Raw genomic sequence first — 25,824 nt, 5'->3', positions numbered from 1 at the left:
GGATGAAATGACAAAAACTCACTCTTGACTCTCCTAACCCGCCCTCCCTGAACCTGGAAGTCGGAAAAACCCAACCCCCACATCAATACTGTCCTCGTCATCCTGATCTTCACCGAATGCTATCAGTCTAGATGCTGACCCGCCGATGATATCACAAAAGGGGTAGGGCGATCAGGCGCCGGCATTTGAAGCAGGAGAACAGCTCAACCCGCACCTGCCCGCCACCTGTGAAGAGGAATGCGAGGTCAGACCTAACCTGCCTGACCTGCGGGTCTCGTGGGTATTGGGACAGCCCGTACATTACTAGTGGACAGATAGGAGCAGATAAAGGTCAGGATAGACTGGACTGGGGATAAGCGAGCATAAAAGAGGTCAGCCAGGAGCAGTTGGGGCAGGTATAGAACAGGACTGACTGGAATAGGAAGGAAGGAAGCCCAAAATTGTTCCTAAGATTTTCATTTACATGGAACACCCTGAGCCTCATTTTGCTCAAACCATATAGTAAAATATTAATACCAAATGATAAAGGTTATTATATAAGCCCACAGTGAAGATAAATATGGTGTGTAATGTGCTAGGCTGGGGGTCGCGTAAGGTTGGAGCTGTGGGCAATACTCTATTAATCTGGTAGGCCAGTCCATCCCTGTTTCCCAACAGTATTAATATCCCTATAACAACATCACTATTTATATGTCACCCCCATCTGCATGCCACTGAGAGGTCTCAAATGGTTCCAGCAGTCTCTAGTAGTTTCCAGAGCCGCTTAGCTCTCCCTTTCACAGATCTCTCTCTCTGTTCTCATGCCCATAGACTTCACCCTTGCTCCCAGTCTATTGCATATGTCCCAGTGTGTGTGTTTCTCAACCCCAGTCTTTCTCTAGGAATCACTGCTGGTTCCACTGAGATCAACAATAACTGATTCTGACAGTGGATTATGTTCCTGGGAGTGATCTCATAGAATATTGTTTGTGATAAAAGTAACTACATGTAGGACAAGGTGCTGAGACAGTGACTCACTGTGCCACTCAATAGTCAGCGCTGCTGCCAGTCACTGCAGGGTAATGACTAATGAGAAAAGTAGCAAGCCAGCATTGTTATAAAGCAATCACCCAGATAAGCACTTTCTAAGCATTTGGCGGGTTTGTGAAGGGTCTATTTTTGGTCATTATGTCCTCATCTTTGTGAAGGCTTATAGCCAATAAGACTAATGGAAAGTTCCAGTGAGGATACTGAACAGCAAATAAGAACATCAAAATATTCACAGTTCAAATGCCAGAAATGGACTGCCTGTTCCAGCAGTTAAAGGGATTCAGTCATGATTTTTATTTCTAAATTACACTTTTTACACTGCAAATAATTCACTCTACAATATAAAATGTCATTCCTGAACCAGCAAGTATATTTTTTTAGTTGTAATATTGGTGTGTAGGCAGCCATCTCAGGTCATTTTTCCTGGTCATGTGCTTTCAGAAAGAGCCAGCACTTTAGGGTGGAACTGCTTTCTGTCAGGCTGTTATTTCTCCTGCTCAATGTAACTGAATGTGTCGCAGTGGGACCTGGATTTTACTATTGAGTGCTGTTCTTACATGTACCAGGCAGCTGTTATCTTGTTCTGTTGTTAGACTGCTGGGGGGGGGGGAGGGAGAGGGTGATATTACTCCAACTTGAAGTACAGCAGTAAAGAGTGACTTAAGTTTATCAGAGCACAAGCCACATGACTGGGGGCCCATGGGAAACTGACAAAATGTCTAGCCCATGTCTGATTTCAAAATGAAATATTAAAAAATCTGTTTGCTCCTTTGAGAAATGGATTTCAGTGCAGAGTTCTGCTGGGGTAGCACTATTAACTGATGCGTTTTGAAAAAAACATGTTTTCCCATGACAGTATCTCTTTAATAGTAATACAATTCTACGCTTCAAGGGATTTGTATGTTCTTGCCAGGTTTCCTCTGGTTATTCTGGTTTCCTGTCCCATTCCAAAATACAAGGTGATAAATTGGCTCTAGGTAAGTTTTACCCTGGTGTGTGTGAGTGTGATAGGGACCTTAGACTGTAAGCTCCACTGGGGCAGCAAATGCTGAGCAGTCTCTGTATGGTTATAACTAGAGAACTTTTATCAGACTTTGCAGGAGGCATCAGTCCCAACATGCCTTTAGCAATTTCTATCTGCATTTCTGGAATTACAGTATGTGACCATCTAAATGCTCATTCACTATTGCCCTTAGGGTAGGACTACAGTACATGGACATTTTCGGCTGCATCTGCATCTCTTACCTGATTTCCGCTGCATGCGGTTTGACGCCGGCGTTTTGTTGCACGCTCGAAAACGTCCGTGTAGTCTGTGCTGTTAGTAGCTATATGCACCTTTTTATTGCACCTTTGTTTTTGTACTTTGCCCTATTATTTATTATACAAAGGGGGCAGTTTCCTTACTGTTTAGGGAGCACTTTCAAAGGCAATTTCCATGTTTTACTCACAATGCAGGATTTGCCCCATGATTCTGACTTGATTGTCTGGGGGTGATGTGTCTAATGCAATTGGACTTGCATTTCTGTGCAAACCAAACGCCCTGCAAGTAGAAGAAACCTGGACCCAACCCAGACCCACATTTTTACCCGCTACTCGACCTGACCCACAACTGCCTTTTCCACAACCTGCTGACCATCAGGAAGTGTGGAAGTGACATCATCAGAAGTGGGTGGTGGGGCAAAACATTAAAACCCCCACACCTTTAGAAATAGGTGTTGGTTTGGAAATCACTCTCTTTTACAAGCCGCAGGCAGGGGAGGAAGGACCATTGCTTAGATCAGGAAAACCTCTCTCTATAAATGCTATGTGCTGGTCTGGGCAATCATTCTGTTTTACAAGTCTTAAAGGAGAATTCAACCACCACTGTAATAAGTCCCCACTGGCCCCCCTCTGTCTTACCCCTGAATTGTTTCCCCTCTAGAAATAGTGACCGCATATGCAGAGTGAGCGCAGCGGAGCTCACGGGCAGCATCTTCTTCTCTTTGGTAATTTTAGTGAAGTGAGTTGCGTATTGGTGCATGTTCAGTTGGAGAAATCTTTTGGTTCACGACAACTGCGCATGTGCTAAAAGAGACTGAAATTGCCGAAGAGGAGAAAGAAGACACAAAGATTACTGTAGAGAAGAAGATGGCGCCAGTGAGCTCCTCTGCACTCACTCTGCATGTGCGGTCACTATTTCTAGAGGCGAAAGAATTCAGGGGTAAGACTATGCAGGGCGGAGGCAGGGAGGCGGGCCAGTGGTGACTAATCACAGTTGGGGGTTAAATTCTCCTTTAAGGGTCTGGCCACACGAGCAGATTCAGGGAGGTTAGTCGCCCCAGCAACAAATCTCCTCTTTTTCGGGGCGACAATCTCCTCGAGCTGCCTTCCCCCTGCTAAAATGAAAATCGCCTTTGTTTTCTGAAGTCGCCCGAAGTTTCATTGTGAGGAAACGAAGCGCCATGTGTGCCTTCCCTCAGGCGATTTTCATTTTAGCTGGCGCAGAGCAGGGGGAAGGAAGTTTTGGGAGATTGTCGCCCCAAAGAAGCTGGGGCGACTAATCTCCCCGATTCTGCTTGTGTGGCCTGACCCTAAGCAGGGAGGAAGGAACAAGCCTGAGTAAATAATCAATGTTTTGGTATTGGCAAACCTCTCCCATTAAAATGCTACTGGCATGGGGAAGGATCAAGCCCATTTAAGCCGATACCTTGGTCTGGAGACACTGACCCTGAGACATGCAGTTATGCAGGGCGATGCCAACCCAGAAAAAACTTGACCAGAGGTAAACAAATGGGGTTTACCTTGACGTGGTATGGTGGCTTATCAATTTTTTGATCATAATTTTGTAACTAAAGACCCCTGTTTTGCAAAAAACATGCATTAACTTAGATACTAAATTCATTTGTGAAACAGGGGGGCTATTTTTATTTAGCCTTGAAGTGCTCCCACAACTCCCCATTTTTTGTATAACCCTGGAGGTACTGCCTGGTTTGGAGGAGGTGGCAGCTTGAGAGTTGCAACAGCAGCCTTTATCAATAGGCAAAAGAGCTCTTGATTCAGAACAGGATTCAGGCTGAAACTCTAGGCTCAACTCGAAGTACACAAAAAATAGCTCCAAATTCGAATTTTTTTCATTCGAAAATTCACCTCGACCTTTGATAAATCTGCCCCTATAAGTATGGGATTTAGTTGTGCAACTGACTGTGGGGGATATTTGTTGGCTTGCAACTGCAATAATGGTGCAGTAAGTAAATGAGGCGTCCAATGTGCAAGTGCACTGAAACTAGTCTGGTATAAATCCAGCTAAATTCAACTTTAAATAATGAAATGAAATTCCAGCCAACTCACTGACAACAAATGTGAAATAATTTCAAAGTTCTTACTATTGATAGAAAGAATCATCTCTCTACAGGGGTGCTGACTCCTACTCCATTTTTCAGTAGTCAGGCTGAGCAGTGCACAGAATAGTTAGGGGCACAAAGGTGCTGCTTTCAACTGCATCTACAAATCATTTGTAAACATCAGAACAATTTTCACTAATATAAAGTGGCATATTGCCAGGGCATTGACAGTGAACAAAAAAAAAGGAATCTTGAAATCATGAATGTTATTGTGTTATTTATTCTATGTACATATATATACAGGTATATACAACTGAATAGAAATGCATAAAATACAATATGCTTATATATATATTTATGAAATTCACATTTAAAGTCTTTTTTGAATGTACACTTTATTGTCCAGGAGACTTCCCTTGTGCTGATGGGTAACAGTGTTAAACGTATTTGTGCTTTGCAGGATAATGGCTCCTGTATAATGGTTGCACTAAAGCAAGTGCCTGTGTATATCCTGTAGGTACAGTGACCCCCCCACGCAGGGTACAGCCCTGTTACGTAGTTGTGTAAACACCCTGCAGGTAGCAAATGAGCCCTGTACAAGTACAAAAGAGTCCCTCGATGGCATATATTTATAGAAGCTCGGAGTGAAGTTTTGGCAAAAGATCTTAGTGCAAAAAAAAATTCATTAAAGGGGACCCGTCACCCAAAAAAATGATTCAAAATCCTATTTAATCAAGTAAAATGAATTTTAATGACACAATATAAATTATTTGAATTGTGTTCCCTTCGGTCTGAGAATTCATAATTATAGTAAGCAGGCAGGAGCCATTTTGTGGATTTTGTTATTAAGGCAAGTCTTGTATCATCTCAGAATCTTGTTTGTGCACCAGAATGGGGGGACCTGATGTCCATCCCCATGCCCTGGCTACACAATTAAATGGTTAACAGAATGGAGGAATGTTGGAAGAGCAGTGACATCTAGGAAGTGCTGAATGGAAAGTGAAAGTAGTTGCTTGCCCCGCCCCTATGCCTAAGGCAGACAATATTTGAATGACAGCTGAGATTTTTAAACAAGTTTACAACAGCTATGAATGCTTTAATAAAAAATAGAATTGAATTTCATGTTTAATTTGAAAAGGACTTTTATTATACAGATTTTTGTGTCTGGGTGACAGGTTCCCTTTAACTGAACACAAATAAAACTTTTCACTTAGGCAAACCCCAGATTGTCCTGTGACTTGCATAGATTGCATAACACAGGGTTAAATTACAAATGGAAGTGCTGAATCAAGGAAACAAATGGAGACACAGGCCTGTCATTGGGAACGTTTAATTTGGACTCAAAGTCGACATTACCGCTAGTAGGTCAGGTGCAAAGAAGTCAGTGAGCTTCATATGAACATTTTCTAAATATAATAAAAATTCAGAAATAATCCCAATTACCCATCAATATCGCACTCTCAGCAATCTGTCTCTCTACGTGCAGGAGTCAGATATTGATTGACATCTTGCTGTGTGCTCCCTTTGCTTAGACCAGTGATCCCCAACCAGTAGCTCGTGAGCAACATGTTGCTCTCCAACCCCTTGGATGTTGCTCCCAGTGGCCTCAAAGCAGATGCTTACTTTTTAATTCCAGGCTTGGAGGCAAGTTTTGTTGTGTAAAAACCAGGTGTACTGCCAAACAGAGCCTCAATGTAGGTTGACAATCCACATAGGGGCTATCAAATGGCTAATCACAGCACTTATTTGGCACCCCAAGAACAATTTTCATGCTTGTGTTGCTCCCCAACTCCCTTTTCTTCTGAATGTTGCTCACGGGTTCAAAAGGTTGGGGATCCCTGGCTTAGACAATGTATTATAGAGACTGTCTTTCAAGAACTGACTCCGACACAAAGTTGCATGTAGAGAGACAGATTCTGGAGAGGGGGATAGTCAAGACTTACATTACAAAATTCTTGATTGCGATTGGTTATATTCCATTTCTATTTTGTTGCCTTTCCTTCACATAAGTGTACCTCCAGGAGGTGTGAGCCCAAGTAACATTTCTATGCCTAATAAGCATCTTATTTCCCAGGAGGCACAACATGTAAAGGCACCTGCCCATGTATGAGGCAACTGTTCCTCACGTCTTATACACATTCAGCTCTTACACAATGCAGCTGAATTAATTCACTGATTTCTAATGAGAGGTGCAAGTAGTGTGTTTCCTTAAAGGACCTGGACAGATAAACGTGTGGCATTCACAGCCTCTCAGTGGTTTTTTGGCAGACAAAGCCTCTGATTATTTTCTGTAACAATAACAGACACAGCTCTGACGGCAAAGCGAATGCCGAGGGACATCGCGCAAACACAATGGGAGAGCAATGCCAACACTGGGTGTATTTTTGGGCTCTTTTCCTGTTTATAATAGGAAAATTGACTGTGAGATCTCTGTCTCCAATTGTTTCCACAAGGCAGCAACATATTCCCAAACATATTCCCATCTTATTTACTGTTAATACAAAACAGGAAGTCCTTCTGCCAAAACAGTGGGACGTTCTAACATTAAAGTCTGGGCAAGGCATTGTCTAAAAACCTTGTATTCCTTTAAATACCCTCCGACAAATTAATTTTCTGTTCTACTTTTTTTTGATTGGCTTTTATAAAAATCTTATGAACTTGCATAGAATAAAGAGCAAATGATAGGAGAATCCCCGTTGTGAGAAATCCCTCTGATCCTGAGCCCATATCCCCCCCCTTTTAATAACTGAAATAAAATAGATTTGATATCATATATAATTATAGAATACAAATACTTTGTTAGTTTATGTGAGTATAAAATATGTTCGTAGTTCCATATCCACCTGATTATTAAAAATAAAAAAACGTTTTAAAAATATAAAAACATGGCTGCTCGGTGCTGGGCTATCCCCAGGCTCCTCTCCGTACACTCTCACTTGCTCCACTCACACAATGAAAAGAAATATTGGACTATAAAGTGTAAAGCTAACGCAGGACCAATCCATTGCAAAGGACAGGAGGAGGCAGTAATGTATCAAATCAGATACTGTCCTTAAGCAAGTTGAGTTTTTGGTGTAGATTTCTTTATATGTTTCCATCTCAATGAGAATATCAAACCTTTGTATAGAGCAGCAATGATTAAAATCTTATACAAGACAATCCTACTGAAAGGATACTGCCCTCGCCCACATATGTCTCTTGGTTTGTCCAGGACTGCATCCAAAACGGGCGCTGTAGGATCTGCCCATATTTACGGTTCTTTTTTTGGAAGAAAAACACTATGTTAAGCATTGCAACCAATCAGACCCTTGCCTCCCTCATTCTGCTATCCATTGCAATCACCCATTTCATCATAGTGATGAAACAGATCTTTGGGGTGAATGTTCTCTTCCCTAGGTACTTGCAGTCTTTTCCAGCAGTCACTGGGACAGATGGATGCTCCGAGGGAAGATTTCAGAAGACCACAGCAGACTCAAACTTCATTTCTAACAGCTGTTATTGCGCTCCATAGAGAGGCTGCAGAAGGAGAGCACATTGGCTGCACAATGCTGCCCAAGACAAACGTATAGACCAGCACTGAAGCATTGACAGTATCTCTTCATGGATTCCTTGTATGTGCTTAACTGAACTGATACATTTATTTGCCCGTGACACTTACTGTAAGTGTTGGGAAGCTTTATTGTAGACCTCTGCAGTAATCATTCCTAACATGCAATGAAATGATTGGACAGTAGAGTATTAAAAAAAAAAGCCACTGAGAAACAAAATTCTAACTATAATTATGTGGTTTTCAATGCCTGATGTTATTTTTTTAGCCCCCCCTCACACTCTTTATTTCTCCTTAAAATGGTTCAGTAGGAAAGGCATGTTCTATACGAGAGAATTCGGCTTTTAGGGAGTGAAAGGTTGAAGTGTGACTTGTGCCAGAAATGTGCCAGATAGAGCAAACCTTGTCTTATATGACAGTGCAGCGCAGCACAACATGGCTCAGCATTCTGTTAATGGACAAAAATAGTGATAATCATAGTGATTAATATAATGATAACGGAGTACACACAGTGGAAAGGGCCGCTCACCGGAGGCAAATGTCTAGAGAAAGCTTTAATTCTGCAGAATTCTCTGTGTGACACAGAACTCTCCATTAGGTAAATAATGGAATATGGATGGATATTTTCCCTCTGCACACCAATAGGAATACACATACATATGGCAAGCATTCACCTTGTGTCCTCTACTTACTGTTGAGTTTTCTACTTTCTCTTCATTTCTTAACTGCTATTTGTGTCATTTTATAAACAAACCCAAATACGGATTGATGATTGTGCCATTCCATGTCTAGATGTGCATGCTACTTTTCTTTTGTTTCCTTTGTTCTGACACAAACTAGAGCTATTCATACCGTGTGTGTGTGTGTGTGTGGTGTGTGTGTGTGTGTGTGTGTGTGTGTGTGTGTGTGTGTGTGTGTGTGTGTGTGTGTGTGTGTGTGTGTGTGTGTGTGTGTGTGTGTGTGTGTGTGTGTGTGTGTGTGTGTGTGTGTGTGTGTGTGTGTGTGTGTGTGTGTGTGTGTGTGTGTGTGTGTGTGAACATATTACTCCATAATATATCCCTTACAACCACTATCATTAATAAATATATGATCTCGTGCTATTAAGTATATATATATATATATATATATATATATATATATATATACACACACACACACATATACATACACTTAGGGGCACATTTACTATTGCTCGAAAATCAAGGGTTAATTAAACCTTGATATTCGAAACTCAAAGTAAAATCCTTCAACTTCGAATATCGAAGTCGAAGGATTTACTGCATTTTGTTCAACCGAACGATCAAAGGAAAAATCGTTTGATCGAATGATTAAATCCTTTGATTTTAATCCATCGATCAAAGGATTTTCCTTCGATCAAAAAAAGCTTAGAAATCTTATGGGGACCTTCCCCATAGGCTAACATTGGTGCTAGGTAGGTTTTAGGTGGCGAAGTAGGTAGTTGAAGTTTTTTTTAAAGAGACAGTACTTCGACTATCGAACGGTCGAACGATTTTTAGTTCAAATCGTTCGATTCTAAGTCGTAGTCGAAGGTCGAAGTAAAAAACTTTGAAATTCGAAGTATTTTTTATTCTAATCCTTCACTCGAGCTTAGTAAATGTGCCCCTAAATGTAGAGGAATATCTCAGCAGTACAAAAACATTGAACCGCTGACTTTACTTGTACTCAATCCTATGTTCTCTCTAATAACTAATGGGGTATAGTTTTGTCTTTGGCATTGTCTTTATGAAGATAAACTCTACGCTGCATTTCCTGATTGGTCAGTGCACACATACAATGTATATACCTCCTTACAAAGAGTCCGTTTAGTTCTGGTACTCTAGCTTACTAATAGCTTTTATATCCTATGCATTGAACATACCTCTGGACATGATTTTGGCTTACAGGAAATCTGCTATCTCGGCTTTATATATAAAAAAAGTAAAGTGCAAACAAGTATGGCTGTTCTTAAAGAAAAAACGGGAAAATCCTGAGGCTCTCATACCAGTTGATCCTGTGGTAAAGCAAGTTTGCATGATCATATACTGCTCTAGTTTACAAACGGATATAGCTTTGGTCTTTGCAGTCGCTCGTATCACACGACAATGATACAAACAGGGCCCTTGTCAGTCAAACCACAAGGAAGGTCCATCCCCTGTGGAACAGAGTCCACACAGCTACAGTCTGTGCTGCTATTTGGTTGCATTCTCTGAACAGTCCTCTGGTATCTTCTCTTCGGAACAACTTCTCTCCGAGAGTCTGTCGAGGTTCTGCATTTCATTGAATCGTTCATCTACACATTGAGCTGTGAGACGGGCTTCTGGGTCTTGGTCCCAGCATTCTGTTATAATCTCACATACAAGCTGGATTCCCTGGAACATGAAAAACAATGAAATGTAGTTTATGATCGATCAGTCTTTTAAAATAAATCTTAATAAGGTGGCCCAATACAACCAGGGACAAAAAAGTCTCACCAACCATTCAGCAAATACACCAACCATGTATATATATCTGTATTCCCGCTTCAGAACAGGAATACAGATATGGGTAGGGTAAAAATGTAATTTTATTACATTCCAATGTAAAGTAGTATTGGTAAAATCCGCCATTGTTCTATTTAGTGTGGACTCCTTCCACCGAGGCCAGGTGGAAAGTGAAATAATTTGTCCTATTTGTAAACACAGGCAGTTATAAGTGAATATCAGTGTTGTTGTTTTATTCTCCCACTGTATCATTTGAACAGCATTTGTGATCATCATGGGGCTGCTGTACTCCCATACTGAAGCACAAGGCCTATGACTGGAGCACACAGAAAGTAATTTGGCTGCAATAAGGAGTTAAGTACAGGGCTCCCAATCATCTCTATGAGGGTGCCCTGCCCCCTTCTGTAGGCTGCACTACCAAGTGATGGGAGCACTGCATACAAAGAGGGGTGTTGGATGAAAATGAAATCAGAGCAAGGTGTAAAGTCCAAGTGCAAAAAAAAGTGGGTTTAGCACCTTGTCATAATTAATGGTAAATGAAGCATTAATCATAAGAATTGACCTGCCCATCTAATATATACAACACTATATGTGTACATCATGATCCTTGGCGAGGCTTTTGAAGGGTGTATCAGGGTTATCAGCATGTTGTCAAGGGTTAATTTGCACTACCTTTATCATTTCTAACAAACAACAACATCCACATACAGTTCATATTAATGTACACATATTTCAATGTAAGAAAAATATTTTGGAATTGCTACATTATTTAACAGCATCCCCAAAATACCAGCACTCTTTCCATGCCACTATGATTATACCTGCCTCCCAGTTTTGTGCTCTGTCTCACACTTTCTACAACTATAACTTACAGCCTCATGTACACAACAAGGAGTTCCTGTTAAACAAACAATAATTCACTGGGGTAAAAGATGAACTGCAGTTCAGGTTAGTTATAATACAGTCCAAATCAACATACATGTGACATCTAACCATGTTCACTTGAATCCTATCTGCTTCGCCGTTTTGTGTTTGATATTTTCTATAACTATCTGTACAACCAGGTTTAGTAAATGCAAATGGAAATTCTCTTGGAACTGGGCCAATGAGCAAAGACAAATTGCAGGTCACTGCAAATCCCAGAGATGGAAACTTCCCATTTTTGACAATTTATATTGCCATGACTTGGATTGCCAACTGAACTGCAGATGATTCATGCTTTTCTGCTAGTGAAAACAGGTCATAGCTAACATAGCATGAACATGACAGATTTTTTGGCTAAAAATACCAGCAAACACACAAATAAAAGGCACAATATGGGGAAGTGTGTGCTACCTGATGGCTAAGCCAGCTGTTTGAGATTTCAGGTCTCCCTCTATCTCTCAATACATTGTCCTTCATGCTTTCAACACACGGGTGCTCCCGCACTTTTGTGCCAAACGGAGGTTCGTAGTCTTTTACATCTGCAGAGATAAAAACAATTAAGTCAACTTATTTTTTTACTAAGTCTATTGACAGGGGCAGACTTATAAAAGTGTGAAATCAGAAATCACCATGTTAAAATCCCCCAACTCTCTATTCATACCTGTGGGATTTTTAGAGGTGTATTTATCAATTAGTGCTGATTTGACAAATACTCCTCTAAAAATCCCACAGGTATTAATAGAGAGTGGTGGAATTTTACTGCAGTGAGTACTAATTTTACACTTTGATGAATCTGTCCCCTAGGGTTTTGTTTACCTTTTGCATGCTATTTGATTTTTTAGATTAGATAAATATCTGTTAATGTACGTACAACACCAACCTAATTCCAGGGAACCAACTTAAAATGTAACGTATGGGGATAAACCTCCAATTCTTGTAACTGAGCGATTGGCTGGAGCCAGAGCAAGGGTAATTGTGTGTATATTCTATTTTACAAACTTTACTTCAGTGTAGTTGAAGTTTAAAACAGGTGAAAACAATATATTTGCGAATCAGTTTTGGTTGGTTTTATAGTAAAAACCAACCAAAGAACCATATTCTGGTTGGCTAGGCTAGGGTGTATTAAGGGGACAGTTTGAGCACTCCAATAATGAACATTATTCTACCTGACTCTCGAAAACACAATAAATGCCTTCTTATTAATTCAGTGGATACATTAGTTAATATTTTTAGAGAAAATGTAATTACCTCCAATGGCATTACAGCGGGATGTGATCTCCCAAAGGACAAGCGCCATTGAATAAACGTCCGTTTGCTTAAATGATTCTATGTTCTCCAGATTAATTCTAGACTCTAGAACCTCTGGAGCCATATATCTCGCAGTTCCAACCTGTGAATAAGAGAAATGAAAACTGAATAAAAAAACGTTTTCCAATAAAAGGTCTATAATAGTTTCAATCTGACATCAATATTCTGCAATTACATCTATAAAAAAGAACTATCGTGATGTAAAAGAATACATAACACTTCCATAAAGGAAAGCTAAATATAATTTAATAGTATGCAGGGCTGTAATAAATACTATGCCGTCGAACATCCTGAAGCTATAATAACTGCATCTAAATAATAAAGGGCTGAACAACTGAAATTGTACCAGTAATGAATAACTTCAACAACAAGTATTCAACAATTCAACAATAAGTGTTTTTGAATTTCTGCAAAACAAATATGATGATAGCTACTATGTACTGCAGCAGTGCTACTCATATGCATGCCAAACAGAATTTTAGTCTAACCTGTCCACTGTTTGCAAGGTCATCCACTGAAAGTGACGGTTCAAGCCAAAGAGACAAACCAAAGTCACACAGACAACATGTCAGATCATTTTTGACCAAGATGTTTGAACTCTTTATGTCGCGGTGAACAATTGGTGTCTTCGGTCTGCCGCACGGAGTGTGATCGCTATGCAAATGAGCAACACCGCGGGCCAAAGAGCCTCCAAGCTTCGAGAGGTCTTCCCAGCTGATGATATGCTTGCTTAAATATTCTTGCATATTGCCCTTAGCATGGAAAGCAGTGATGAGCCAATACTGTTTGCCAATGTCCGTTTTCCTCTCTTCTGCAGTTAGGAACTGCAGAACGTTCTCATGTTTCAAATTGATGTCAGAAAAAATATCTTTTTCCATCTTCCAAGATGCATACTCTTCAAAATGGAAAATTTTGACAGCTACTGTTTCATACTGCTCTGATGTATTTTGTTTGAGCTTGGCCTTGTACACTTCAGCAAATCGACCTTTCCCCACCAAAGTGTCCAATTCAATTGGAAGAAGCTCAGTATTGTGGTTTAGATTGTTGGCACAGGTTGAGCTGATGTCAGAACGATCATCGTCAATCATAATTGCACAGGCATCGCTGCAGTCCATATCAGGGTGGCGCATGCATTTTGCATTTTTTTCCCATTTCTTCTTTTTCAGCTTTTTTGTTTTCTGAACACGGCAGCAGTAGAGGGTGGCAATGGCTGCAATGATGATCCAGACCAGTGGAATAAGAGTGATCAGAAGAGCTTTCACAAGTATGTCTTTTGATGGGTCATCTGATATAAACAAGCACACATATTAGTTTCAAGGACAATCAAGTAGCTTCCACACACAAACCGTTACAATTAGAGATAGAGCTGATGTGTGAGGCTGGAATGCCTGATGCAGGATTCCTGTCTTTATTAGTGTTTTCTTATTCTAAACCTAAATTATGGGGATATGAAAATTAGCAATAGGTTTGGGATTTGATTTGACTGAATCTATTGTGCTGTATTCAATATTTGGCCAATTCATAAGATACGGTGCATCAAATGTCAGGTTGCAAGGGGGGCTTTAACTTGAAAAAGTTTCCACTCAATCTGGGATTTGTTTAGTAAAACTGACACGTCTGCCCTTGTGCAGAAAAACATATCAGGTGTATAAACAAGAGATTAGGACTAATTGACTAATTGGTTGCTTTAGGTTACTTCACAATTTAAGGTTTCTCTCTGAAAACCAGAATTAAACAAAACAAAAAAAAAAAATATATATATATATATATATATATATATTCCAGTCCGGTGCACTCAAAACAAAACAACATCTGCTTGGGTGCTGGTCAAAATAATCAATACATAGTTCACAAACAAACCGCACTCCAAGGACTTGGTAATAAAATTAAAGTTGTTTTTTATTTTCAATGTTTCGGCTCCAATACTCGGGGCGTCTTCAGGACTGTTTTTTTCCTGAAGACGGCCCGAGTATTGGCGCTGAAACGCTGAAAATAAAAAGCCAACTTTAATTTTTCACTTACCAAGTCCTTGGAGTGCAGTTTATTTGTGAACTATGTATATGTATATCAAGGTAAAGGTGTGCACATCACTAATTTTAAAACCAGTAGGCGGGGGTGCAATGAGGCTGTGACCACAAAATACATATAGACAGAGAATCCACTGCACTCAACCCATTATCAATATATTTAAGACATTGAGACATTTTGAGCATACTGCTACTAAAAATGCCTTACACTTTAATGAAAAGAGGGATTGTTTGTCCATATATTGCAATATATTTAAGCTGGCCAATAGGACTGGCCAGATATGGGATGACTTTTATGTAGTTGGCCAGCTTAAATATATTGCAATATATGGACAAACAATCCCTCTTTTCATTAAAGGGTAAGGCATTTTTAGTAGCAGTATGCACAAAATGTCTCAATGTCTTAAATATATTGATAATGGGTTGAGGACTCTTGTATTTGTCTATATATATATATATATATATATATATATATATATATATATATATATATATATATATATATATATATATATATATATATATATATATATATATATTTCATACTGTAGGATCGACTACACTGGATGATATTGTGACCCTAATACTTGGCATTTCAAGCTACAATGATGTTGATGGTCCAAAAAAATATTCACAATATAATCTACTTTCAACAGTTGGGACAGACAAAGCTAGACCTGACTATATAATGCAACAAGGCTCTGGTGAACAGTATGAAAAGTTACTCCTTCCATACCAGTTAATACCTGTTAATCTGACTGACAGTTACAGAACAAACACTCAGAGATAACCTGACCCAGATATACAAAAGAAATAAGACTAAATATACTAAAAATTGAAAAATGCTTTTAGCAAAAGCTCAAATGGGCCCACCCAGTTTCTATACCCAGAGGAAAAAAAATCTCTGTTTTGCCAAAAACATTTATCATCCCTTTGCTGTCATTATTATAATGCCAGAATAGGGGATTTTCCTCTCCCTGTAGATACTGTGAGACAGACAGGAATTTTAACAAGTGCCCCTCCCATCTCATGTGAAAATGATGATTAGATCTCCCAGAAGCTAGCTATCTTGCCAAGCAAGCACTTCTAATATTCGGAGAGAGGGAGCTTGTACATGCAATATACCTAACCACTGGTTTGTAAGTAGGCACTTTGGCCAATGGTGGAGGTTTTGGAACAATATTTGCACACTCTTTCACTGATTAAAGGGGATGCAAAATGTTACCCTGATACCGGGTTACTACCTGAAGAAATTAAACATACTATACCCTATTCGTTTCTGATTTATCTGTTGCCGTAGGGCAGGCACTGATCCACTTTAGGGGTGTTATTTACTAAACTCAGACTTTTAAAAAATCACAAATTTTTAGGAATTTATTAAACCCCAAGGATGGAAACGTCCGAATCTGAAAATCCGGCATCTCAGACCTGTCGAGGTTGCATATAAGTCAATGGGAGAAGTCCCAATAATTTTTTGATGTGCGCTGGGTTTTTGGCAATACCCCGAAGTTTTCGGGTGAAAAATCGGAAAAAAATTGTGGAAATCAGATGAAAAATCTTCCCCTGCAAACAAAATTTTCATGAAAGTGTATTAATAAATAAGCCCAAAAAACCTGTGCAGATTTGGTCTGAGTTTTTTTCAGAAAATATTGAGATAAATTCGGACTTTGATGAATAACCCCCTTAAACTGTGGAACGTCATACAGAGGCTACACAGATTATAAATACTATGATGTGGGCATTATAGGTTATGTTTTAAAGATCTTTAAGACAAGATTGGTTACAAAGTAGAGTGCCATTGTCTACAGTATATGGTTGTGTACCTTTCTGTATAATATGTGAATGGATTCAACAGAAACGTTACCTGGGAAATGGATTTAAAGTCAGTTATCACAATACAGTAGAACCCCCATTTTATGTTTTTCTGGGGACCAGAAAAAATAGTGTAAAATCCAGGAAAATGTAAAATCAGGGAAATGTATTATGCACAATATATAGGTGGGACCATAAAACAACAATGTAAAATGAGGGAAAACGTAAAATTAGGGATGCACCGAATCCAGGATTATGTTCAGGATTCGGCTTTTTTCAGCAGGATTCGGATTCGGCCGAATCCTTCTGCCCAGCTGAACCGAATTTGCATATGCAAATTAGGGGCGGGAGGGAAAAACGGCTGACTTTTTGTCACAAAACAAGGTAGTAAAAAAATTTTCCCCTTCCCACCCCTAATTTGCATATGCAAATTTGGATTCGGTTCGGTCGAATGTTTCGCGAAGGATTCGGGGGTTCGCTGAATCCAAAATAGTGGATTAGGTGTATCCTTACTTAAAATCAGGGGATGTTAAATTGAGGTTCTGCTGTATATGGCTATGGCCATGACATTCCAAACAGTAAGCATACACTTGTGCAGCTGATGGTTCAAATGAAGTGCAAGGGAGGTGCAGCCTCCTAGAACTTCCAGGTCTGCCAGTGTCACACTAACGGGCCAGTCAAATGAATTAGCAATTAGGTAGAGTCACTACAGTCTGTGTTTTGTTGTGGGACACCTATATATAACAGCTGCTGATCATTAAAGATGAAATGGGCAAAACCACTGCCTACATATTTCTGTGTATGGCCACCTTAATAAAGAACAAATTGGCATGAAAAAATGACTCACACCAACTTATTAGTCATGGCCGGGTACTTTCTATTATTTTCTAGTATCAGCTCACTGTACACCAATATCAAATACTGTCAACTATAGTGATTATGTTATTACCCACATGAATCTTTGGATTTAATAAAGTGTTTTGGCAAATTAAGGGAGTAAAAAAGCAAATAGTCTCAAAGTAGAAAAAATAATGTAGAGGTGAGGTATAAGTGGAGCATAAACACCAACAGGCAATAATGTAAAAATACTTGAGAAATTCGTTACCTTTAGAAAAAAACAAGTTTTCATTACACAGCATTCCTACGCATGAACACATGAACATTGTCCCCTCACTTGTCTCTTTCTCTTTCATGATGCATTCTTTGGAACTAAAGTCATCCAAGTAATAGCCATAGAGTTTCTCTTTTGGGTCATGACATATTGTTTCCTCAGTGATGTTGTCACCCTTATTTCTCCTTTAAAACACAAAAAAGTAAAAATACCAAACATCATATTAATGTCTATTAAGATATGAGTTAAACAGAATTATTAACGCCATTAAGTACTTTTTGCAGTGTGTGAATACAGACAATAATAAATAGATCTGTACTTTATGATGAGAGTTTTGCACTATGAACCAAATTTTCAAACGCTAAAATTTGAAGGGATTTTGTCACAGGAAAATGCATCAGTTACTAGTGTTCATCAAGCAGAATCCTGCACTGAAATCTGTTTTTCAAAAGAGCTAACGGATGTATTAATATTTAATTTTAAAATATGAAATGGGGCTAGACATGTTGTCAGTTTCCCAGATGCCCTCAGCCATGTGACTTGTGCTCTGATAAACTTCAGTCACTTTTTACTGCTGTACTGCAAGTTGGAGTGATATCACATCCTATCCCTCTCCCCCCAGCAGTCTATTAACAAAACATAGATAACAGGTTAACAGCTCCCAGACACCTGCATTGCTACAAATGCTCCCATACCTAGTGGTTGATATGAGAACAGCACTCAAATAGCAATATTAATAATCCAAATCCCATTGCAATTCCTTTAGTTACATTGAGTAAGAGCAGTTTCATTGTTAAAGGGATACTGTCATGGGAAAAACTTGTTTTTTTTTCAAAAAGCATCAGTTAATGGTGATATATTGTCAGTTTCCCAGCTGCCCCAGTCATGTGACTTATGCTCTGATAAACTTCAGTCACTCTTTACTGCTGTACTGCAAGTTGGAGTGATATCTCCCCTCCCTTTCTCCCCCCAGCAGCCTAGCAAAAGAACAAATGGTAAGGTAACCAGATAACAGCTCCCTAACAAAAGATAACAGCTCCCTGGTAGATCTAAGAACAACACTCAATAGTAAAAGCCAGGCTTTTTCAGGCGACTGTTGAAAAGCGCATCGCCTCGTGTGGTTAGCACAGGCGTTTTTACATAGGCGCCCATACAAAACTGTCGCCTGCGCCGGTCGCGGCGCTTTGTCGCCGCGACCGCAAACGCGTCGCTATCTCCCCGTGTGGACTAGCCCTAAGTAGGAGAAATAACAGCCTGCCAGAAAGTAGTTCCATCCTAAAGTGCTGGCACAAGTCCCATGACTGGGCAAGCTGGGAAACTGATAATATGTTTAGCCCCATGTCAGATTTCAAAATGGAATATAAAAAAAATCTGTTTGCTCTTTTGAGAATTGGATTCCAGTGCAGAATTCTGCTGGAGCAGCACTATTAACTGATATGTTTTGAAAAAAAACATGTTTTCCCAAGACAGTGTCCCTTTAAATGCTGGCTCTTTCTGGAGGCACAGGATCAAGCACAATGACACACCAACATACAGTAGCAAGTAAGAAAAAGCATTTAATAGTTCAAGAATAAAATGTTATATGGTAGAGTGTAGTTTAGAAATAAATAAACTACACCATAAAAAGCATGACAGAATCCCATGAACCTGTCTAACTGTTAAAAGTAAAAAGTGCTATATGCCCATGTCAAATAATGAAGAGGAAATTGCAGGAACATAACCTATTAACTCTTTTTGTCACATGTACTGACTCAGGTTACTGGACTGAAAAAAAAATGTGGCGCCATCTTAAGCTAGTTGCGCTAGTCAATTAAAATAAAGCATGGATTGTCATGGTTACGCATACAATACATGGTTACAAGAATGATGTGTCCCAGGGACCAAACACATGTACATGTTCCCAGAGATGATCTACACTTCTAGCAAAGGATAAGGATACATACCATATAGCTACGCATACTTCTCCTTTGTTAGCACAAATGGAGTTCTTGACGCAGACACTGGTGCAGTAGCCTTGGTTTTCACACGTTGCCTCTATCTCGTCACAAAACTTGCACAATCCTTTTTTTGTACCACGGGTGTCTATTTTGTTATTAGGGTCTGTAGGATACAGGTTAATTAGTAGAGAAATAATTATTTTGGAAAACACTACAAAGCTGTAGGTAAATGAAATTTAGAACTACAATAGGAACAGTCAGGTTGTAGTCCGTTTCGACAACAATTGTAACCTTATTTTGCCAATTACAAGTTACTAGTTTCATTTTTTCTCTCTTCCACTTCCTCTGCTCACTTACATCCTAAAGAGCAATGCCACTCTATGTTATTAGGTCTCTTGCAAAACTATACTCCCCCGCTATAAAAATGTTATACACTTTTTATTTTACAATGTGCTTTTATAAGTGCACTGTCTGTAAAGCAGCTGAAGCTCCACTATGCAATGGTGTGACAAAGTGGGGGAAGGTTACTGTTAATAGAAGAGTGCAGAGGCTTCTACAGTGTAGTACAATAGAGACTGTAAGACAGCATTGTGCTGCACATTCTCTGCATCTGGTTAAATAGGAAAAAGTCACAACTTTTCATTCATTTCTATAGAATTTTGACCAGATTACTGGGAGGAAAATAATTGTACAGAATATTGAATTGTACCCTGAGCACAACAATGTGCTACAAGATTTATTCATAGCTATTGATACTTTGGTTGTTCATCAGCTCCCAAGTTATTGTTGCTGTTTTCTGCAGTCTGTTTATATATATGTATATATATAACCAAAAATAACCACACTCCAAGGACTTCTCAAGTGAAAAACACACAAAATTTATTTCAACGTTTCGGCACCATCACTTGGGCTGTCTTCCTGAAGACGGCACAAGTGATTGTGCCGAAACGATGAAATTAATTTTGTGTGTTTTTCACTTGAGAAAGTCCTTGGAGTGCGGTTATTTTTGGTAATGTATGCATTATGGTGTTACCTAGCACCCAGGCAGTTGGTGTGGTTGGTTAAGAGTGCACCTTATAAGACTGACTATATATATATCTATATATATATATATATATCTATATATATCTATATTATAGACTAGGGATGCACCGAATCCAGGATTCGGTTCGGGATTCGGCCTTTCTCAGCAGGATTCGGATTCGGCTGAATCCTTCTGCCTGGCTGAACCGAATCGGAATCCTAATTTGCATATGCAAATTAGGGTCAGGGAGGGAAATCACGACTTTTTGTCACAAAACAAGGAAGTCATTTTTTCCCCTCCCACCCCTAATTTGCATATGCAAATTAGGATTTGGATTCAGTTCGGTATTCGGCGAATCTTTCGCAAAGGATTCGGGGGTTCAGCCGAATTCAAAATAGTGGATTCAGTGCATCCCTAATATAGACATACATACATACATATATATATATATATATATATATATATATATATATATATATATATATATATATATATATACAGTTCGTATGGACGCACACCTTCAGCCAAAAACTTAACCTGGGTGCTGGTCGAAAAAATCAATATATAGTGCTGCAGTGTGACAGCACTCCAAGGAATTACAAACAAAAAGAAGTTGATGCAAAGGAGGTTTTATTAAATCCGACGTTTCAGCTCCATCTTGGAGCTTTTTTTTTTTTTTTTTTCTTTCCCTGATGAAAGCTCCAAGATGGAGCTGAAACGTCGATGAAGGCTTGAGCACACACTTAGAAAAAACTTCACCTGGGTGCAAAGACAGAATGACTTATATAGTAATAGAATGCTGATGCACACCAGGATTTTCTTTTCAAAGTTACTTTATTTAATCGACGTTTCGGTCCACGTCTGGGACTGGTCTTGATAAAGGTCCCAGACGTGGACCGAAACGTCGATTAAATAAAGTAACTTTGAAAAGAAAATCCTGGTGTGCATCAGCATTCTATTACTATATATATATATATATATACACCCAAATAAATATAATCTCCGAATAAATATTTCCTAAATTATTTACAATAAACTTTTGAAACATTTTTTTTTAACCAGGTCTGGCCAAAAAATTTTGCATTTTTTAAAAACCTATGTAAAAAAACTGAAAACAATGTTACTCAGATATGATCATTTGTGACCAAACTCAACTAAAACAATGAATACAGACAACTGAGTTTGCGTTAGTTACCTCTGAAGAATCTACTATTGCATTCGTTGGTGTTACAGGAGCACATGGACATTGTTTCTCCATTTGACTCCTTTTCTTTCATGATACAGTTTGAAGAATTCTGATAATCCACAGTGTGTCCATACAGCTTCTGTGCAGGGTTATGGCATAATTGTTCAGTAAAGGTGCCGTTGTTATTTCTCCTGAGGTGGAAGGATATGTCCATATTAACAACATATTCACTCAGGCTCTTTTTAGCAAGTAACCTAAAATCCTTTTGAAAAATGAACTCAATCCCTGCCCTAGTGGCGCTCGCATTCCAATCAGACTTTAAGTTGTGTAACAACTAGATATGTCCAAAGCCTACTGTTTGGACTTAACTTAAAGTGGAGACATGACACATGTTATATCAAACCTCCCAACATTATGGAAATAGAAAGGACAAAAATAGAATTGTGACCATGCCCATTTTTGTAGCCACACCATGTAGATTACCATGATCATTTTACAAAATTTGACAGGTTATGAAAATTTGAATACATTTCTGTGGTTTTTATGAGTTATTACAGTTTTGCTAATAAAGGTGAGTTGCCCTTTAAGCTGCAAGTCAGTTTCCCCAAGAGACCTGCTTATGTTAAATTGTTACAATTGCTTCTTCGCTTATCTTAAATTGTTACAAAAGTATTGAAGTACACCTGCTGAGTGTTCAGGGCTCTCTGGCAAAAGCCAATTAAGCTTTTTTCTGGCTGTTCCGTGCAGGAGATCAAGGAGAAAGCCAGGACATTTCAGTAACAATCCAGGACTTCTTTTTGAGCTGTCAAAATCGGGACTGTCCGGCAAAAACGGGACAGTTGGGAGATATGTTATATCAAGGCACAATAGCCACAGGCAATTTGTGCAACTTGATGGTATATTCTATTATAATAGACAAAAGCCATGAATATCTTGTAAAGGATATCCTTATAAAAGGTGAGTAGTGATGTCATCAGTTATAAACGGTGAGTAGTGATGACATTTCTGTCACAAGACTCACTGAAACTTGTGTATTATAATAAATAAAGTACCCCCTGTTGCAGGATATAGGTAGATATAGATATAGAGGGGGTACTTTATTCACTATGTATTGGAGGGGTGTTGATTTCTCCCAAATGTGTACCAGCTACATCTTATTGTGGTGGGCAGGCTGTAAGGACACATTCATTGTCCACTCAGTTTTTGATTCAGTGATTCAGAAAATGTAATAATAATTTATATTTTGTATGAAACTGAATTGAGAACAATTTTCATACCATATAGCTACACAAACATTTCCATTTTCACAATCTTTGGTAGTTTCACATGTGCTGTTGCACCAGCCTTCCTTTTCGCATTGTGTTGTCAGTCTCATGCCACATGACTTGCATACAACAGGTACATGAATAGGTTTAGGAACGCTACTGATAATTGAATGTTTCCCATCTAAAAAAAACATAAGAGTTGACTTTCAGAGTTGACATACATAGACTTTAATTTAAAAATAAAAAAATTTACCAAACAATGAAAAGTTTATACACAAGGGTGCAGAGACAAGAGCACTTAAAAACTGATTTAAAGGTATGCTACATCTGAGTGCATCTTGACTTTATATATTTATTGTGTATACCATGAGGCTATTTATTAAAGTCAGAATGCCAAAAACTTGAAAAATTAGAATTATTTTTTACAGTAAAATCCGAATTTTAAGTGGAAAAAAACCTTGAATTATTCAAGATTTATTATACTCTGAGAATGGAAAAAGTCTGAATTCTAAAATCCAACATCTCAGACCTACCAAGCTTGTATATAAGTCTATGGTAGAGGTCCCTATCCTATTTGGACGTTTCTGCGCTAGAATTAGCCATAAAATCCAACTATTTCTGACTTTTTTTTGCAAACATCTGAAAAAAACAAGCGATTTGGGAAAAAACTGGATTTGTCCCTGATCCGATTTAATGCTTTTTTAATAATAAATAAGGTCCAATCATGGATTTTAGTTTGCTCAAATCTTTTTTTTTTTTTTAATATTCAGATAAACAAGGCCCTAAGTGTAACAGAATATACCAGCTCATGTGTATGTATCTTTAAAAAGCAAATTGATAATCTATGATTGTTGAACATAATGGTCCTTTGGTGACTTACCATTTGGTAATCTGGGTGGAGAATTCCTATTTGTAACTAGAAAAAGATACAAGGGTATTAGTGTAGAAATCGCACAGGAAAAGGAAGTGTTGTTAGTCTCAAATCACATGACTTGCATAGAACAGCTAAAGTCTGATTTACCCCATCGTTAGATGTTTTCATCTTAAATCTTGCATTTGCACAGAAATTAAGAAAGAAAAATGCATCAAACTTTGAATACTTTAAGCATAAGGACAAGACCAATTGCCTTTCAAGGTAAGCTACATTACACATGAGTGCACCTTGACTTCAAGCGCAATGCACTGTTTTATTTTTCATGTAGGGTTAAAAGGTGATATTGAGTTAAAAATACTGTACTTTGCTAAACACACCTGGATGCACCTAAATGCCACGCTACAGCCCAGAACTATATAGGGCCAGGTCGGGTCTTTATATTTCTTTTAGGGATGCACCGAATCCACTATTTTGGATTCAGCCGAACCCCCGAATCCTTCGAGAAAGATTTGGCCGAATACCGAACCAAATCCTAATTTGCATATGCAAATTAGGATTCGATTCAGTTCGGCCAGGCAGAAGGATTCGGCCAAATCCTGCTGATTCGGTGCATCCCTAATTTCTTTATTCATGTAAAATTGTGATATTATTTTAAAAGAATACTAATACTACTTATTAATGCACCTAAGCAAAAAAGAGCAATTGTCACTTTTGGGATAATTTTCCACTGGTAACTGCCAGCTATTTACTGCTATTTAAACCACCAGCGTATGAGTTTACCTTGGAGAGGGAGTTTGGCAAATGACTTATTTTCAAACTAAGCCTCAAAGGGGACAGTTACTGTTATTTCAATTTTACGAAGGCCAAGTCTGCACTGAAATTATTTTAGGAGGTACACGCTGAGACTGAAATTATGCGTACTTGTACTGATTTAAGAGTTCCCCAAAGCAATTCAAGCATAGCCAGGGCAGGATATATATTTCACAGAGCAGTAAATGTTTCATTTGACGATCTTCTCAGACGTTCAACTAACCATAAATGCATGGAAATTAAATGTCAGCACGTTCCAAATGTATACTAATGAGGTGAAAGTTATCGTAGCATCTTTGGTGACATTTGATATTGGTCTCACATTTCCCATTAAAAGGCAGACAGCACTACAGGCAGTGAGCAACTGGAAGAAGTGATACCAGGTTTAGAGCTTCACTGAACTACCATTGAAAACTGCGGCTGCAAATCTTTGATATAGTCTGATGAACCTAGATCCTAAAAAGTCTTGCATGAAAGAGAATTTCAGACTGGGAGGAAAAGAGGATATCATTGATGCACCATTAACATGAAGGAGAGGAATGACAGGAGGGGATAAAACAAGCCAGAAAACAAGAAATTCTTGTATACAGGGTTAACTCAAAGTGTTCTCTGCATTGAAGGGGATGTTCACCTTTGAGATAACTTTTTTTTTTTTTTTTTTTTTTTTTTCTAGAAAGGAAAAATGACATCATTCAAAACAAAAGTAACAGATTGCGCTATTGTGGAGAGTTATAGACTTAATAGTTTGGTTACAAATGTTATTAGTATATGGTTGGCCATTCCAACACTGGCCTAGAGATAACAACTATGTGGTTGTTACACATATGCAATAATCATGATCCTTATAATCTGCTTGTAGAAGCAACGCAATGACTCCTGCATGCAAAGAATGCATGTGCAAGAAAGCATACTTTTTAGCTTTTAGTGAAGTTGTATCAATAAAGACTGCTCATTTGTAAAGTTGGAAAGTTATCAAACAGTATTGCAGGCAGTATAACAACACAATTATCATAACAATACAATGCTGCTGCTCCCGCTTTGTATGCAATAAGCTACGATGGGAGCCAGGTCCCAGTCTGTCAATTGATACCCAGTTACACCCTGCCATGTACCTTTAACTAAGATCTCTCTAAAACTAAGACATCTGAGAGGTATGGGTTAGTTAGGCAA

General features: G+C 38.7%; 1 protein-coding gene across 2 annotated transcripts in view; it reads right to left on the bottom strand.

Moving 5' to 3' along the window:
- Nucleotides 1-9,457: 9,457 nt before the first annotated feature.
- Nucleotides 9,458-25,824, bottom strand: part of tgfbr2.L (transforming growth factor beta receptor 2 L homeolog) — a 61,126-nt gene continuing 44,759 nt past the window's right edge. The window contains exons 4-12 of one of the 2 annotated variants that reach the window (XM_018267470.2): nucleotides 23,851-23,886; nucleotides 22,983-23,151; nucleotides 21,715-21,896; nucleotides 19,502-19,658; nucleotides 17,553-17,743; nucleotides 13,097-13,893; nucleotides 12,549-12,690; nucleotides 11,712-11,839; nucleotides 9,458-10,265 (exon numbers count right to left, since the gene is read on the bottom strand). In XM_018267470.2, coding sequence (XP_018122959.1) covers nucleotides 10,086-10,265; nucleotides 11,712-11,839; nucleotides 12,549-12,690; nucleotides 13,097-13,893; nucleotides 17,553-17,743; nucleotides 19,502-19,658; nucleotides 21,715-21,896; nucleotides 22,983-23,151; nucleotides 23,851-23,886 — 1,982 coding nt within the window. In that variant the 3' untranslated portion in view covers nucleotides 9,458-10,085. The remainder of the gene's footprint in view (nucleotides 10,266-11,711; nucleotides 11,840-12,548; nucleotides 12,691-13,096; nucleotides 13,894-17,552; nucleotides 17,744-19,501; nucleotides 19,659-21,714; nucleotides 21,897-22,982; nucleotides 23,152-23,850; nucleotides 23,887-25,824) is intronic. The other variant, XM_018267471.2, reaches the window with a different exon arrangement.

This window comes from Xenopus laevis, chromosome 6L, assembly GCF_017654675.1.
Source record: "Xenopus laevis strain J_2021 chromosome 6L, Xenopus_laevis_v10.1, whole genome shotgun sequence".
Lineage (NCBI taxonomy): Eukaryota > Metazoa > Chordata > Amphibia > Anura > Pipidae > Xenopus > Xenopus laevis.
This window is presented reverse-complemented; position numbering and strand designations above follow the sequence as displayed.